Source organism: Diabrotica virgifera, chromosome 9 (genome assembly GCF_917563875.1).
Source record: "Diabrotica virgifera virgifera chromosome 9, PGI_DIABVI_V3a".
Lineage (NCBI taxonomy): Eukaryota > Metazoa > Arthropoda > Insecta > Coleoptera > Chrysomelidae > Diabrotica > Diabrotica virgifera.
This window is the reverse complement of record NC_065451.1, coordinates 140,837,493-140,856,576: the sequence shown is the minus strand read 5'-3', so window position 1 is coordinate 140,856,576 and position 19,084 is coordinate 140,837,493. Positions and strand designations below refer to the sequence as shown.

The following is a 19,084-nucleotide window of genomic DNA, read 5'->3' as shown; positions in this document are numbered from 1 at the left end:
GTTTGGTATGGCTGATTGCAAAAGTGTTTAGAGCACCAATGAAAAGGAATTTGAATCTTGATAAGAGTAGTGATTGCTTATTCTCTGCACCGTCTCAACAATTGATTGGGAGCTTGATGTATCTAGCTGTAATAACGAGACCTGATATCTCATATAGCGCTAGTTATCTCAGCCAATTTAATAATTGTTTTGATGATGTGCATTGGAAGAGTGCAAAACGATTACTAAGGTATTTAAAGAAAACTAAAGATTTTTGTTTTAAATTTGAAAAAGGTGTAAAACGTTTAGAGGGTTTCGTAGATGCAGATTGGGGCAGTAATACTCTAGATCAGGGTTGTTTAACTGGCGGCCCGCGAGCCGCATCCGGTCCGCGAGGCTATTTGTTGTGGCCCACGTAAGATTTTCGAAAAGCATATATTTTCTTTAAATGCTGCCACTGTGAAAAACGATTTTTTTAATTATATTTTATGGTTTAGCAGTGTTTTTACATCACAAGTACTGTACCGCGTGCCGCTTCGCGGACGTGTAACGAACACAATCGTCCTCCACCACTATGAGAACTGCACTGATTACTGTGCATCACAGTTCACGCAGGCCACACCTCCCACTGCTTACCATCCGTCGCCAGCAGCCATGGTGCCAGCAGGCCCGGATGTTCCTAAAAACGAGTTTTCGTCTGCCGAGCGCATGACGTCACTCACAGAGTAATCGCTGGCGGGATATAAGGAAACCAATATAAATAACGGCCAGTTTTTCTTATTTTATTCAAATTACAAAAGGTAAAAATCTGAAATTTACACAGAAGTTACTATATATGTAAATACAACTTTTTGTCTAAGAGATTTTAAAATAATTACCCACAAATTAAAATTAAAAAGGGTATTTAGAAGACCAAATAAATTTGTATAAGTAACTTAAAAACTAAACAAGTACATAATTACAAAACATGTACGAGCATTATTTTAAATACATATTTAGTTAGGTTTGAATAGAGAACATGAAATAAATAAGTGCTGTTTTCGAATTAACGTTTGTATAAATAAAAGTTTTAATCCTATACTTATTACTAAACTTAGGCAAGTATGCTAATAAAAAAGTAAGAAATATGCGCATATGCAGTAGTTTAAATAAAATATGCATGTTGTTTTCACCCAATTTTGAAAAAATGTGAAAACGTTGAATTATTTACGTATGTCTGTCCGTACGTCCGTCCGTAGACACAACTCTTCCGTCATTATACCAGGTAGAATGACAAGTGAGGTGTCGAATGAAAGCTTATATTCCAAGGATGGTACTAAAGGTGAGAAATTTGACCTAGGACTTCCGGTTTTCGAGTTGCAACCGGAAGTACTGTTTTAAAGTCACCGGAATAGTACAAGCGATCTATTATTCGATGCGCCTTAGCAAGACGAGAACAAATATATACTTCCGGTTTCATGACTGTCTGTCCGTCCATCCGTGAATATAACTCCTCCGTTACTAATACAGATAGAATGACAAATGTGGTGTCGAATGAAAGCTTATAACCCAGGGATGATGTTTGACATCGGACTTCCGGTTTTAGAGTTGCAACCAGAAGTACCTACCGTTTTAAAGCGATATATTATTTGACGTGCCTTAGCAAGATGAGAATAAATGTAGAGATACTTTTGGTTATTATATAATTTTCGGTTAAAAAGTTCTAACCGGAAGTGCCATATAATATAATCGCAGAAATAGTACCTGTGACATAACAATCAAATCGTATTGAAGAATCGAGCTTGAATCTTTGAAAATTAAAATTTAAAAGAGAATTAGGTGTTGAAAATTCTGGGAAAATTCTTGTAACCTGAACGAGGTTACGAGACGGTTACTACAGTTTCCCAGAATTTTCAACACTTAATTTTCTTGTAACTTTTAATTTTCTGAGGGCGATTTCCGGAATGGAAATCGAAACTCAAACGGTAGTATTTAAGGAATGTAATTTTTGTTACACCAACAATTGTGGCTCAATCCCATATACACATTATTAAGAGCTTTTTATTGTTTCCTAGGCCAAAACTTTTTTCTATTTTCTTTTGGTAGCTCTCTGGAGGGTAATTGATCTATTTAGTTCTTTTATGCGAATGAACATTCTTGTTCTAAAGAACAAGCGTTTTGCCTTTTCGGGGCATTGAATATCTACACTTTGCAACAAAAGACTTTTTATGAAATTTTCACCACACACTAATCCATCTTTATTATGTGCAGCAAAAAATACCCTGTTGAGACTCTCAATGGCATTCATGAATGCAGAAGATGGTTTTGACAAACCACCCTCGCTCAAATGATCTATCCACGTAAATGATGCACTCGACGAACTTTGCAATGATAAGTCGTTCTTAAATTTATGTCAAATGATTCCTGCCAGATCATTTAACTCCATTCTGTATCTTTTACAGTTAGAGCTCCATTTCCCGCACCCTATGATTTCCCGGAAATCGGGAAATTTAAAAATGAAGAGTAGAAATTGGTTTTTAATTATTTTTCTATTTTATCTTCATTATTTTTCAATGCAATTAGTATTAAAACGTATAAATTTGATTAAATATTGAACATATTTAGAAACATTCAAAAATTTAAAAGAAAATTTTAAAACAGGAAAATTATAAATTTGTGTTTAATATGAATTTTCGTTGTTGTTATTATTGAAATAAGTTTTAGGAAAACATAAAATGTTCAGTGTTTGATCTTTCCAGCTGATTCCTTTTTTTTACAGAAATTTGCTGAAATTATAAACACACGTTCGCTTTCTGTTGATGAAGGTCAGAAAGGTCTGATGTTTTTTAGTGCAGTGAGTAATTTTGTAAATGTCCGGTCAGCTGATTTGAATTGTCGTACAATGTGACCTCTTTTTTAATGACCGTTTATAATTTTTCATCGCATTCTTCATAAACATAAATTTAATTAAAAATTAATATTTACAATATAATCCTGGACCCTTCAAAATGAATCAGATCTTTTGCATAAACAATAGAATGTTTATGCTTTAAAAATGTAACTAAAAAATGAAATATTTTAAGTGGAATTTGTTTCGAGCTTCGGTCATATGTCGTATAATACGTGTATAATATTAATATACGACATAATATGACGGAAGCTCACAACAAATAAGAAGTGTGGAAAAGTCCTATTTAAAATGAAATATTTAAAAAAATCCCTGGAAATCTGTAAGAATACCCGGGTATCAGGATTTCCATTTTTTTACTGATTTCACGGGAATGGACCTCTACGTACAATTTATGAGATTTCTGTATAGGCATTTTAAATACGGGACACCTAACATTTTTAGTAACTTACGTTTCTCTTGAGGTTGAGGGCGTTGAGGCTAGTAATTTACTCACAAGTTGAGACGTTTGCCTCTTTTTGGCAAGAAGTTTTCGATTCAGTTTAGATGTATCAAAACAAACTTGGGATAGGGGTAGATTCTGGGTAGGAACCGCATCGTCTTTCAAACCACGATGATTTTTGGGAGTGTAACTAAGAAGTTTATGTCTTAAATTGGTTTCATAATCACTCTCCAGAAAATGTTTGGAACAAATAACAGCGGTTTTAACGTTCACTTTGTCTCTTCTTTTTGTAGCATGTAGCCACTTCTTGCACAAACCAATCGGTAAAACTTGACGCTTTTATCACACGGATTTTTCTTTGACTGATTGTCAGAATTACACCGTACACACAGCACACCTCATTTTAATAAAAAAGAAGCCAAAAATCCTCAAAAAACACAATTAAACGAATTTATAAGCGAAAACGTATGTCAACTATATGTGTACTGCACGCTAACTTTTAAAACAACTTTGTGAGTGACGTATTTCGCGCCAAGGAGGATCCGCCCACAAATGTGTACCATCCTATCTCTGGTTGAGTGTATCGTGTGGTGCCAGTGTGCTACTGACACGTAGGCTAGTCGGCTAATCTATTACGTTGCTAGTGAACAGTGAACTTGATTAATTCTTTGTCTTGATTCCTCTTATACAATAATGAGTGTAAAACGGAAAATTGATAGTGAGAACAGAATTTACAAAGAAAGTTGGGAGAGTGATTACTTGATTGCTAACAATAATGGAAAGTTGCAGTGCTTAGTGTGCATGAATGTCGTTTCAGTGCCTAAAGAATATAATGTGAGAAGACATTACACAACAGTGCATGAAAATAAGTATGCTACGTACACAAATGAAAGTCGGCGTGCCCTAGTTGCAGATTTGAAGAAAAAGCTTAAACAGCAAACTGGTATGTTCAGTAAAATATTACACTCTCAAACGCATTCTTTGCATGCATCTTATGCCGTGTCGCTTGAGCTGGCAAAGGCAAAAAAACCTTTCACTGATGGCAATTTGCTGTTGAAATGGCCAAAGCTTTCGGTGATTCTAAAATGGCGGAGAAATTTGAATCAGTGCCACTTTCACATCAAACCATACAAAGAAGGTTTGTTGCTATGGGTGAGCAAGTAGAAAAATCTATGCTTAGCCTGGTTAAGAAAAGTTCATATTTCTCACTTTGTTTGGATGAAAGCACTGATCAAACCGATGTTAGTCAGCTGTTGATATTTGTGCGCACTACTTTTGATGATTTTACCAGTAAAGAGGAGTCTTTTGTTGCTATGGGTGAGCAAGTAGAAAAATCTATGCTTAGCCTGGTTAAGAAAAGTTCATATTTCTCACTTTGTTTGGATGAAAGCACTGATCAAACCGGTGTTAGTCAGCTGTTAATATTTGTGCGCACTACTTTTGATGATTTTACCAGTAAAGAGGAGTTATTTGATATTTGTCCTCTTTATGGAACAACAAAAGGAAAATACATCTATAAGGCTGTGAAGAAAACAGTTGACAGAATTGGAGGCTTTGATAAATGTTCAGCCATAGCAACAGACGGGGCCCCATCAATGACAGGTAAAAAAATTGGATTAGTGGGTCTGCTTCGAGAGAATGGTGTCACTTGCCCAACAATTCGTTGTATTATACATCAGGGAGCTTTATGTGGAAAATCAGTCAAGGAAGATCAAGTTTCCCAAACCGTGATTAAGATTATAAATATGATTAGAGGTGGAAATCGATATCTTTTACACAGGCAACTTAAGCAGTTTTTAGTGGAAACAGAGGCTGAGTATGGAGACTTGCTAATGTACAACCATGTAAGGTGGCTGAGTGCAGGAAAGTGCATGGAACGATTTTTTGCCATAAAAAAGGAAATCCCTGCATTTCTCAACAAATACGTTTCATCTGACACAACTGAACTGGAAGAGAAGTTTAAGGATCCAGAATTCTTAAGAGAGTTAGCTTTTATAACAGATCTGACTAATCATCTTAACATGTTAAACTTGAGTCTTCAAGGAAGAAACCAGACGGTTTCAGATTTGATCGGAATGATAAACGGATTCCGGAATAAGCTGAACGTGTTTAAACGTGCTTTGGAAAAGAACAACCTGACACACTTCCCTAGCTGTCTGCAAATAGCAGAAGAATTCAACGGTGAGGAAAATATTGAGTTTTCATCCTGCATTTCACAAATTGAACAAGTTATTGATGAATTCAATACAAGATTTGAAGAAATTGAAAGTCTCAAAAGCAGTGTACTACTTTATAATAACCCTCTTGGAGCAACCATTGATGATCAACCACCCAACTTACAGCTTGAGTTATGTGATCTTCAAGCAGACATGTTCCTAATCACCAGACAAGAAAAGGGACCTGGATTTTTCAAATTACTGTCAAAGGAGAAATTCCCAAACCTACGAGATTTTGGACTGAAAATGACGTCAATGTTCGGAAGCACATATACATGTGAAAGTGCCTTTTCCTCCATGAAATACATAAAAAACAAAAACAGAAGCAACCTTACCGATTCTTCCTTACGTCATCTTATGAGACTGTCTACAACTGAATTGGAGGTGGACATTTCTTCATTGGTGGATGAAGCCGATCGACCACAGTCCTCACACTAATTGGATACATCTTTTTCGTTGCTTTTGCAATGTTTGTCTTGATTATTGAAAAGTGTTATCAATAAATTTTCCGTTTATAAAAAAATGTAGTTGTTGAGCAATAAAAGAAATAATACTCTTTTTTGTATTAATTATTTTTATACCTCACTTTATTTTGTTATTCTTGTAACAAAATTATTATATGGCCCGCGACAACATCAAAGGTTTTAGTTTTGGCCCTTGAAGCATTGCAAGTTGGACACACTCCTGCTCTAGATAGAAGGTTCTATACAGGTTTTTATTTTATGTTTTATAATTCAGTTGTTTTATGGGAGAGTACCAAACAAAAAACTGTTGCTCTTTCTAGTACAGAAGCAGAATATATGGCCTTATGAAAAGCACCGAAAAAGCTATTTATATAAAAAATTTGTTAGTAGAATTAACAGGTTCTAACAATTGTGTTTCTTTGTATAGCGATAGTCAAAGTGCTTTAAAGTTAACGTTAAATCCAGTATTTCATAAACGATCGAAACATATTGATGTCCGCCATCACTTTGTTAGAGAAGCTGTAGAAAACGGTTTCATTAGTATTGAATATTTAGAAACAAATGAAATGCCAGTTGATATTTAGGCACATGTAGATATTGCCAGTTTGTGAAATATTTAGGTATTACTGATTGTAAGTAATAATATTCTGTAGACCCCATATTGTTTTTATTGGTTCGTATATTTCAAACTAGTGGGGGTGTTAGAAATAGTTTAAAATATTACTTAAGTTAACCCCTGCAGTGTATGCAACAATATTATAGGATGTATATGTCATATCTCAATAATAAACTGAGTCGTTGATGTCAAACTGAACATGGCGTTGCTCATTTCCATGTACCCCCGAAAATCCTGCCTTACACATTAATTTCAAGAGAAAGTACTTAGGTAGTAAATAATTTTACACACTATCAAAGATATTTGAGAAAATACACATGTTGCCTGTTTAACCTATATTTTAGAAGTGTGTATAAGTCATACAGTCATACAGTTTAAAGTAAATGTGTACGTGTATATGTATTTGAAATTAGTTGCTGTAGAAGGTGTGAAAACCTTTCATTTTCAAACCTATTTAACATTATGATTAATGCGACACCGACTTATTGTAATGTAAGTTAGCAAAACTATTTTTTACATACATGGCTGCTATTATAAAATATTTCTTTGCATAGCTATTTCTATATCTAATTTTTATTTATTTCAGGTAGATGAAGAGTGAAATTTCACAGCTACTATGATTGGGGAAAATAGTGTTAGTGTTGCTGTACAAATAGATCTGAATATCGAACATTTGTGTAATCTTTTTTCAGACTTGAGATTGAGTAACAGTCAAATTGTCACATTAATAAAAAACTTGATAGTTGTGACTCAACGGAAGAAGAATCTTTTAAAAACAATGACTCAAATTCTCTCTACTTTACAGGTTTTGCATACAATATATTATCAACATTGTACGAAGATATTGCTCCATTATTGTGACAGACATGTGTAAATCTGTAGAAAGCTCAAATATTTTATTTATTGGCCTTTAGGCATTATATGCGCATTTCTCAAAACCATCCCACCACGATATCCTGACATTGACATGTCGAAAGCCGCCCCCTTCCCAGCGCAAACTACACTCGCCCGCTGTCTACCAAACACAGAATTGCATCTTGAAAACCATAACGACCCCCCGAAACACTTATCGTCAGACATTGTCCTAAGGAAAGCCGCCCTAGAGACGATACACACCAAATACCCAGCGCATGAGTGGCTCCACATTTACTGCGATGGCTCCTCGATGCCGGACTCGGAAAGAACAGGAGCAGGATATGTCTCAACGTTCTCCAAAGGCTCCATAGCTGTGGGTGCCCCTCTCACCAACTATGATGGCGAAATTGCTGCTAAACACGAAGCCGCTAAAAGTCTCGAGAATCTCCAACACCCCCAAAAAGTTGCCTTCTTCATCGACTGCCAAGCCGCAATCCTCGCCCTGTCGACAAATCGATATACCGACTGTGCCCAAACAATATCTTGCCGCGTCCAACTATCGAACTTGCTGGAAAAAGGGTGGCTGATTACTTTACAATGAATCCCTAGTCATGTCGGTGTTGAAGGGAATGAAGCGGCGGATGAACTTGCAAAAGAAGGCACTACTCTTCCACAGCCCCCTAGATTCTAATCGTACACATCAGCAAAGTCCACCATTAAAAGAGGAATCAAAGCAAAGATAAAAGACCAGCAAATACAAGCCGGTGCACACAAGGACAAAATACATATTTACGGCGACAAAACTAAATTTTTCGAGCAACTTGAAATATAATAAATAATGCACATTCCTCAAGCCAAATAACCCACCTTTCAATTAGTTAACAAAAGGATTTGCAGGTAGCAACACAAAAGAATGTACAGCCCGGCCAACTGACCATATTTCTCACGCGCTTTCAAAGGTCAGTTGCTCTCGAAATTTCGTCGCAGTAACTACTCTCGCTAAGATTTCCGTGCTACATATTTTTATTTTCTTTAACATGGATAGTGAAGACACAGGTAAGACCCTCATTTTCTACTAACTCACTGCTATGATTATTTATTTTATTAGGTATTTTTAATGGTACAGAAAGACACTAATTTTTCATTAATAAAAATCTTAAAGTGCGTAATTTAAGAGGGTTTTAAAAAAAGTTACGCATAGTTAAGCAGATTTTTATAACTTATGGGCTTGTTCAGTCTATTGTCATTGTAAACTAGTTATAGTTTGCTTCCCGTTGTTTCCTCTTTGTTAATTATAGTTAAGCAGATTTTTATAACTTATGGGCTTGTTCAGTCTATTGTCATTGTAAACTAGTTATAGTTTGCTTCCCGTTGTTTCCCCTTTGTTAATTATAGCTGTTTCTTTCTAGGTGTTCGCTGTGATTCGAGTAAAGTGAAGAAAAATGAACTATTTACTGTACTTAGAAATGAACAGTTTTTGAATTTTTCGCATTCTAAATGTAATGAACGATTAGTGCAGTATATCAAGGAACAATATAATTGCAACGATATGTCAATTGTTGTGGAAAAGCAATTAAAAAACATTATGAAAGTGTTTGTAAGTCAACTTTTCACAAAATGGCGTGCTTCTAAAAGCATGTTTGAGCGCTTTATCAAAAAAGAAGTTTTATGGCTCAATGTAACACTGAATATTCCGGAGACCATCATTGCGTGTCGTCAATATACGCCAACACCACAACCTGGAACTTCATCTCATCGTGTTGGCAGACCAGAAAAGTTATTTGAAGCTTTATCAAGACGAAGTAAGGTAAGAAAAATAAAATCTCTTATTTCCAAAAATACACCAGAAAAACTGTGTTCCGCTGCAAAAACAAGTCTTCTGAAGTCTGGAAAGAGGACAGCTGCTCAAGTAATAGAAATGGCTGCCACTTCAACTCCCAAAAGGTTAAGAAAAATAAAAAAGGCATATAAGTCATCATCGCCAAGTAGAATGCCTTACACCCCTGACGAAGCATTGGGGTTAATGGTAGACCTTGGACTTACTAAGGAACAATATATCCAAATGCGGCTAGGTGCCAAGAAAAGGGGCGCTGACATCTATCCCTCATATCACACTATAATGGAAGCGAAAAAGAGGTGTTATCCGCCAAACATTCGAATTGGTGAGAGTGAAGCGGTAGTTCCAGTTCAAGATTTGGTGAACCATACAATCCAGAGACTAACCCAGGTTCAGACACAAGTAATTCTGGACAATATAGGCAGCACTGAAACTTTATATATGTATTATAAATGGGGTCTAGATGGCAGCGGAGGCCACAGCATCTATAAACAAAATTTGATCAACAATGCCATGTATTCGGACTCAAATATTATTTTATGCACTATGGTTCCGTTAGAATTGTCAGAAGACAATCATAAGAAAATGTATTGGAAAAATAACATGACATCGTCTACAAGATTTTGTCGCCCCTTGTCCTTTAAGTTAAAAAGAGAAAATGATCTAAACACAAAAACAGAATATGATGAAATAGAGAAACAAATCCTGCAATTAACACCATCCATTGTACCTCTTGGTGAACGGATGATTAGTATTAAACATATTTTCACATGCACAATGGTCGACGGAAAGACGGTCAATGTTCTTACTGAGACAAAGAGTACACAGGCGTGCAATGTTTGTAAGGCCACTCCTGTAAACATGAACAACATCGAAGACTTAGATAAAAGGGTTTGTGATCAAGATTCATATAAATTCGGGTTATCAATATTACATTCTTATTTAAGAACCTATGAATATCTTCTACATATCGCCTACAAACTTGAAACACAACAATGGCTAGCGAGAGGAAACGAAGCTAAAGCAATAGTTAAACGCAGGAAAGATAATATGAGTACAGAATTTTATACCAAAATGGGACTTGTTGTTGACCAGCCAAAGCAGGGTGGCGGAAACAGCAATGACGGCAACACAGCCAGAAATTTTTTTAAAAACCCAGATATTGTTGCTGAAATTACCGGCCTTTCTAAAGAGTTAATCGAACGGTTTGCCAATATATTGTTAACTCTTTCAAGTTGTCATTATATAGATGAAGAAAAATTTAGAGTATATTGCTTAGATACAGCTAAGTTGGCGGTGTCGTCTTATGGATGGTATAAAATGAGCGCAAGTGTTCATAAAATACTTTTTCATGGAGCGGACATCATAAAATCTCTGCCTCTACCAGTTGGTCAAATGTCGGAGGATGTACTAGAAGCTAACCAAAAAAGCTACAAGAATCTTCGTCAGTTTCACTCCAGAAAGACATCTCGGCTTAACACAAATGCCGACATATTCAACTGGATGTTGATATCCTCCGATCCTGTTATCACAAATACTAGAAAAAGACCAAAAAAGGAAGCTTCGACATATAATGAAGTAGTAAGAAGCATGCTGCGAATGCCTGTGTTTCTGGCAAGTGACGACATCGCAGAAACCGAAGAGCATGACGACGAAGGCACTGAAATTATCGATTAATTATTGTAATTGATTTTGTGTAATTACTTTTTATGTCATTATTAATAAATAAAACACTTATGTAAGATCTAACTTGATTTTTTTATACGCTTACATATTTGTCAATATTCCTCGGTAAGGTAGGTATGTACTTACTAGGAGTTTTAAGTAGAAATATAGGTACCTATAAATTGTGTATTGTGATCTTTAACTACTTATACATAATTAAAAGGTAGGTTTTGTTCTTATGTTCAAACCTAACAAAAAAATGCTTATTAGATGTTAATAAATCAATAAATCAATTATTTACAATCAATATGTAAAATCCTAGGTCACTTACTAGTTTTATTTTTATAGAATTTGGGCCTAATAAAGACTTTTAGTGCCTAATAAAGACTTTAAAGTTATAAAATGGTTTTGTCGCCGTAAATGTGTGATCCGTCCTTGTGTGCGGTGCTGGAAAATCTTGGGCCCACCTAATAGAGTCACCAATCCCTCACAACTTTCCGAGACCCATCAGTGTAGCCGCGTTCAGAACAACTACGGGGCATGACTACCTGGCCTCCCATCTACATCGCATCGGCGTCCGTGAAAATGACAACTGCCCACTATGTAATCAGCCCCATATGGATGCTGCTCACCTCCCAGAGTGCCCAGCCCTGAAAACAGACCTACCCGAGGAGGATGAAGATCGCCTACGAGAAACGGCTCGTCTATACTGGTCAGCGCGCCGCCAAATGGCTAACATGCCAAGGGTGGGCGTTGGCTAGTAAGTAAGTAAGTAAGTAAGTACGATATCCTGAAGAAAGTAGCAGATCTCATACAAACAGGCAAAGGCTTGAAGAAAATTTGTATTAAAATATCTGCTCAGAGCACGACAAGCTGGACATGCAGATATAAAAACTGAGAACAATTGATCAAACACTTTGATATAATACCTGAAGCGCTTAGATTTGAAATTGAGCAATGTGAAAAGATGAATGCTATGGAAGCTGTTGGAATTTTGAACACTATAACAAAAGGAAACTTGTAGTTAATCTATTTGTCTTCCATGAAGGGTTAACTCTTACTCACATTTTAAGCCAACAACTGCAGCACTGTGAAGCTACACTGGGAGATGTTCAGTGGCGGATCCAGAAATTTTGTTTGGCGGGGGGGGGGTCATGGGTCTTGAGGGTGATTTAGTTACCTTTCTCTGATGCAAGGTCACTTAGTCTTACCAACCCTACGATACGTGGGTTTACAATTATGGGGGGGGGGCATGACTTCCGTGACACCCCCTGGATCCGCCAGTGGAGGAGCTTCACATGTAATTTAAGCTACAATTAAATCTTTAAAAGAAAAAAGAAGTGAATCACAATTTTCAAAAAGAAAAAAGAAATGAGTGTTCTTTTGAGAGACAGCGCCGTAATGTCAACCGTCGGAGCAGTGGAGGAAATCGATCAGGGAGAAGGTCAAGACGGAGTGGCAAGATTTTGGAGAACTCATGTTTACTAGAGGGTCCTTGATGCTATTATTGAACGTTTGAATAAAATATTTAATGAAGAATCACCAAAGTTAGCTGAAGCTGTTGATGGACTGTTCGATTTCAATTTTGAAAAATCGAAAGCCTTTCTTGAACATTAAGATGGGACACTCAGAGTAGACACTACTTTACTTTAAGCAGAAATGGCAGTAGCTAATAATTTACTTAAATCTGGATTATTGTCACAACCACAAAAGAATTTGATAGGAAAAAAAAAAGACAAAAAGGACATTCGTGTCAGAGTAAAGTTCGAAGAGTTAAGGGAAATAGTTGAGCAAGGAACCTTATCTAATTTATTTTAGACAATTGAACTAGCTGCTTCTATTCCCATAAGCTCAGCCTCGTGCGAAAGAAGTTTCTTTGCTATGAGGAGGATCAAGAACTGGCTGAGAACTTCAATGCTGTAAGAGATATTCTTACAAACTTATCTTTGTTGTACATAGAGAAGACAATACTAATTCAAACCCACGAAATTGTAGAAAGTTTCGCAATGAAGAAAAGAAAATTGCACTTGATATAGACACTTTAGTTTATACTTTGATATAATAATAGTTAATATTTTTAAATTAAAATGTACCGTGACAATTTAAATAACAATAAACTTGTTCATTTTTTGTCTTCGCTTTGTACCTTCAAAATTTAAGTGTAATCCTATACAATACTGCTAAACTAGGTATGTTTTTAATTTTAAGAAACGTGGAATAACTTAATTCAGGTAGGACAATTATTATAGATTTTATTTTTCAAAAACAAGCATTGATTGGTCCAGTTTTTAAGTGCTATAATTGCGGAAAACGTGATTTCCAGGTACCTAATTATAAAAAACTTTTCGGACCTCCCTTTCTGGGGGTATTCTATACCCCCTCGGTATGTCCATACTAAATTAGCCCTCCCCAGGAAATTGTTTCTATAGCCGCCTATGAGGTCCAGTATACATGTATTTGAAACTAGCTGCTGTAAAAGGTGTGAAAACTTTTCAGTTACATTGTTAACATTTAACATTATTGTAGGATATTAATGTTACGTTCTATGTTTAGAAATAAGAAGAATGTAATTGTCATTTCTCAGTTGTCAATTGTCAAGTAACGGGGGTTAGAATCTGGGTATTTTGCAATACGTTCACATGTTAATAAACGTTCTATTTCTTTATTTTAAATATATTTAATCGAGCCATCTCCATTTATCATTAATACATACCAAATTATATGGCGACGAGAACGGGATAATTGAGCAGATATTTTGGGAAGAAAAAAAAGACACTAAAGATACCTGGAAATGAAGATAGGAGTCACCAACCAATTATTAATGTAGTAAATACAGGTGGTATATCTTCATTAGCTGTTTTAAACAGGGTGACGACTTCGAAGTGTTTGAGGAACGTTTGGAGCAATATTTTAGTGCAAATTTAATTGAGGAGTCTAGAAGGGTTGCCGTTTTAATCACATTACTAATTGAGAAGGTTTATAAAGTTTTATGCGACCTATGTAACCCATAGAAGCCCAAGGAAAAAGATTTTGAAACACTAATGAAACTTTTAGGTACTCATTTTAAGCCTGTTGTCGGTGTACCGAAGGAGAGTAGTTTTTGACATGTTGAGACAAGGACATGAATCTGTTAATGATTGGTACCTGAACATTAAAAACCAGGCAGTACAGTGCGATTTTGGGGACAAATTGTTATACCGAGTCCAAGACAAGTTTGTGGTAGACATGAGGCCAGGTCCAATACTAGACAGGCTTTGCGAAGAAAGTCCTTCAAAAAAGTTGCAAGATTTTTTGGAAATTGCTTTGAATAAGGAAGCAGCATTAAGAGAACAAGGGAACAACGTAGAGGTTAATAGAGTTCAACAGACGAAAAGAGTGGAACCCCAAGTGGAACAGAAAAGAAAATGTAATATGTGTGTAACGGAACACACCTCATGAGAGGGATTGTCGACTTCAGCTGTCACTTGTCTGGAGGCCGACAACGGTAATTTGTATAATGGTCTAGAGTGGTAAATGAATAAATAATTAATACAGTACAATAATGTTGGTTTCATTTAAATAACATTAGAAACCACATTATAACATGGCGCAGTCAGACTAGTCGCTGGCAAATAAGTAATCAGAGTGATGAAATAAGCAGCAAATTAAGTAATTATGGGAGATAATAGGGGCGTTGCTCCAATGACCATGAGTGGCAATGTTGCTGAAAATTGGAAGATTTGGAGGTCCAGGTTTGAAAACTACCTTATTGTTAGTGAAATAAGCAAGAAAGATGAGGCTATACAATTTGCCCAAGTTCTGCACTACATTGGTGAGGAAGCCTTTCGAATATACACATTTGTGTTTAAAGATAAAAAGAAAAATAAATTACAACCTTTATTAGATAAATTTGAGTCATTTTTTGTCAAAAGAAAACCTTACACTTGAAAGATATAATTCTTCTCATACAGGGTGAGTCATGAGGAACTGTACATACTTCCACCTCGTATAGAGGCCCCTATAGGGAATAACAAATGATCATTAAAAAGTATCTGCTCCCATTGTTTATTAATATACAGGACGAGTTTCGCATTTTGACAGAAATTTATATTCGCCATAATTTTTGAACGGTCAGATCGATGTGTCTCTTATTTTGGTCAATCGTTACACTATTACCACATAATCAACTGATTTAGTCAAACTAGAAAAAAATCAGGTTCGGCTTTAAAAAATTAGTTCGTTTTGGTCTTAACAAAAATTTCACCCTGTCTGTATACGCTTTTTGAAAACTCTAATATGGATTTTACAAATTAGATAAGTAGGCAATTAAAATGGCATATTTATTTTTTCCCCACAGAATTACTTAATTTTTTATAAAAAAATCAAATTTGACTATGAATTAAAAGTTTGGTAAAGTGAACCATAGATTTAAAAAAATTAACTTTTATTACAAAAATTATTTTTTTTTAAACAAATATTTAATTTATGTTACGAACCAATCAACTGATTTATTCAAACTAGAAAAAAATCAGGTCCGGCTTTAAAAAATTAGTTCGTTTAGGTCTTAGAAAAAATTTCACCCTCTATATGCTCTTTGAAAACTCTAATATGAATTTTACAAATTAGACAAATAGGCAATTAAAATGGCATATTTTTCCCCACACGATTACTTAATGTGTTTTGGCCTCATTAAATTTATTTCTTTCGAAGTACCTGGCCTATTTTCTTGCCCAGATATTGTACTAAATTTTTTGTTTTCTCTTTAATTACCTTTCGTTAGTACTAACTAGTCGTGGTGGTCAGTAAGTAAGAACAAATTGAATTGTTAAGTCGTTTCCTGTAGTTATCAAGTGTCGCCAAAAAACGCCGGTTTCAGTTATAGTAAAAAATAAATTAACCCTTTCTCCCTCCTTCCTTCACCTTACTAATAACTGAAGACTTCTCGACCTACCAGTTAAAATAAGGTAAGAATTTTTTTGTTATTATTTCCATACAGTCCGCTTTAAATTCGATTGCGTAATAGACCAGCATAGCCCAATCGCCACCCCATAAGTTTGGCCTTCTAGCCGGATCGTCTTGAATCAATTTCGTTGTTGCTTTGCCGGTTCAAGATCTGATCTATCGTATTTTTCGCATTGGATAAATTTATTTAAAATTATAATTGTAATCGGTATAGTATATTTGTCGTGTTAAAATCTAATTAAATCGTAGTGTACCCTTTTTTTGTCGTGTATCGAAAAACCTTGTTCTTCGGTCGACTATAGTTGGAACATTGAATTCGTGTTTTTGCTTCTGAACCCATCGCTTAGTGAAATCGATTTTGATTAAGTAAATATATTTGATTTGGATATTTTGCAAACCTAAAAATAATTTGTTTGGATTTAGTTTAATAAAATTTTAGTAATTGTTGAAAAAATATATACACCTAACTACTATTCTTGACATATTTTGGGTTTTGTTCCATTTTATTTCTTCATCATTGATAATTTTTTGAAAGAATTTCAATATTTATTATTAAACATGCCTAAAAGTCAAAACGAACTAAAATTGGAGCGATTATGCTCTAAACGTGAAACTATCTTTCGTAGGGCTCAATTATGTTACGATGCCGGGTCGGCCTTAGAAAAAGATCCAGAAAATGCCTCAAAAATGCGTAACTTTGCAGTTAGATATAGTACTTTCGAAAAAACTCTATCAGAATATGAGGAAATTGTTCAAGATATCGTTATATTAAAACAAGAGATGGAGCCAGATGCTGGCGTTGCATACCATACGCATTTAGATGCATTTTATGATCTCTACTCAATATTGAATATTTAGCTTCATTATTAATAAATAAACCTGCTGTTTTGAGTAATAATCCCAATAGTACTAATAATTCTACTATTAAAATGCCCAAATTTGAATTAGTTAAGTTTGATGGTGAAGATATATCTCTGTGGCCTGTTTTCTATGAAAATTTCAAACAATTTGTTCATAACAAAATAGAATATCCCAAGTCCGATAAGCTACAGTATTTGTTGAGTTGTATTTCCGGGAAAGCCTTGAAAAGCTGTAGCTCAATAGAACCCATTCCTAATAATTATGACATTATTTGGAATATGCTTGTTGAAAGATATAATGATAAAAAATATTTGTTTAATCTCTATATGGATCGAATTGTTAATTTTCGCGGTTTGCAATCTAATAATCCATCATATTTGGAAATATTTTTGGAAAAGTTTGATACTAATGTTTCTGCACTAAAACGATTAAATCTCGATAATTTAGATGATCATATTTTAACTTATTTAGCTATGTTAAAATTACCACAAGATACCATAGATTCATTTGATTTAATAAGAAATAATAATGATTTACCCGCTTATGATGATTTATTGAAATTTTTACGCCAACGTAGTAAATCTCTTATTAAAAATGATAGATCAAGGAATTCCAAAAATAATTTTTCGTTTCAAAAACCGAACAAATCGTTTCATTTGCAAGAACAGAATACGTATTCCTCCATAGATTGTGTTGTTTGTAAAAAAGGCCCACATTTAATTAAAGACTGTAAGCACTTTTTAGGGCTACCATTTGAATCCAGATTTAAATTAGTGAAGGAAAATAATTTATGTTTAAATTGTTTTTCTTCAAAGCATCGAGTATCCAATTGTCCGTCAAAATTTTCTTGTGTTGTGTGCAAAGCTAGGCACCATTCCAAGTTGCATAAGCCAAATACTACTCGGCCTAATGAGAATGTTCCATTTCCCTCCACTAGTACTGAGCCTACCTCTGGTTCTTCTGATAATCCTTCTAGTTTACATGTCCGCCATTCTAAAAATATCCCAAATGAATCAGAATCGAGTTCTGTTAGTCTGTTTGGGACAATAATGGTTAAAGTTGTTGATAAATGGGGTAGTGCTCACAAGGTTAGATTTTTGTTAGATAGTGGTTCTTCTGCTAATTTTCTTACTTTTGATTGTTCCCGAAAATTAGGCCTAAGTTATTCGAAATTAAATTTGACAGTTTCTGGTATAGGAGGATCAACCACCCCGATAGTAGGTAAAACCAACATTGTTATCTTTTCCCATTTTGATAAAAAAATACAATATCCTATAGAAGTGTTGCTTATAGACACAATCTCTAATAAGTTGCCAGATCAACCAGTTGACAAAGACTGTATTAACAGTATAGAACACTTGAAATTAGCTGACCCGAATTTCTTTTTTCCTGGCAAGATAGATGGTATTTTAGGCTTATCTGTCTTTTCAAATATCATTGGTTGTAATAGAGTGTCATGCGAAGATTCTCTATCAGCTATTGAGACTAGTTTAGGTTATGTAGTCATGGGCTCAGCTGCACCAAATTTTGAAAAAATCCACACATATTTGTCTTTCGTCTGTAACCCTTTGTTGAATTTAGATTCCTTGGTCGAAAGAATGTATGAATTAGAGGATTTGCCCACTGTTACTAATAGTTCATCAGAAGATGAAATTTGTGAAAATTTATTTTTAGAAAATGTATGTAGAGATGCAGATGGTAGATACACAGTTTCATTGCCGTTCCAAAATGATCCTAATGTACTGGGTGATTCTTTTGTTCTTGCTAAAAATAGATTGTTGTCCTTAGAAAATCGCCTAGCACCAAACCCAGAACTTAGAAAACTTTACTGTGATATCTTTCAAGACTATTTAGACCAAAAGCACATGAGTTTAGTTCCCATTCAAACCATTGATTCGTTGTCGTATTATATTCCCCATCATTGTGTTTTTAAATCAGATAGCCCTTCCACTCCTTGTAGAATAGTCTTTGATGCCTCTATGAAAACTAGTAAAGGACCGTCATTAAATGAAATTCTTTATAAAGGTCCAAAATTACAAAATAATCCTACCACAATATTGTTGAATTTTCGTCTTTTTCCAATCGCAATTGTCGCTGATTTGAAACAAATGTATAGGCAGGTTAAAGTGGTTGAATCTCATTGTTCGTTTCAAAGAGTTTTGTGGAGATTTGATACCAATGATCCTATTTCTATTTTCCAATTAAATACTTTAACTTTTGGAGTAAAAGCCTCACCATATCTTAGTCTCAGGGTAATAAAACAATTATGTAATGACGAATCTAAAAGTTTTCCTGATGCTATCATCCCAATTTTAAGAGAT

General features: G+C 35.0%; 1 protein-coding gene across 1 annotated transcript; it reads left to right on the top strand.

Moving 5' to 3' along the window:
• Nucleotides 1–5,329: 5,329 nt before the first annotated feature.
• On the top strand, nt 5,330–5,962 carry LOC126891471 (general transcription factor II-I repeat domain-containing protein 2A-like). Its single transcript, XM_050660648.1, has one exon. It carries the CDS (start codon nt 5,330–5,332, stop codon nt 5,960–5,962), a length of 633 nt encoding a protein of 210 aa, XP_050516605.1.
• The last annotated feature ends 13,122 nt before the right edge of the window (nt 5,963–19,084 follow it).

Coding starts and splice junctions, on each gene's coding strand:
- LOC126891471 (XM_050660648.1), top strand. CDS start 5,330: ATGTTAAACTTGAGTCTTCAAGGAAGAAACCAGACGGTTTCAGATTTG.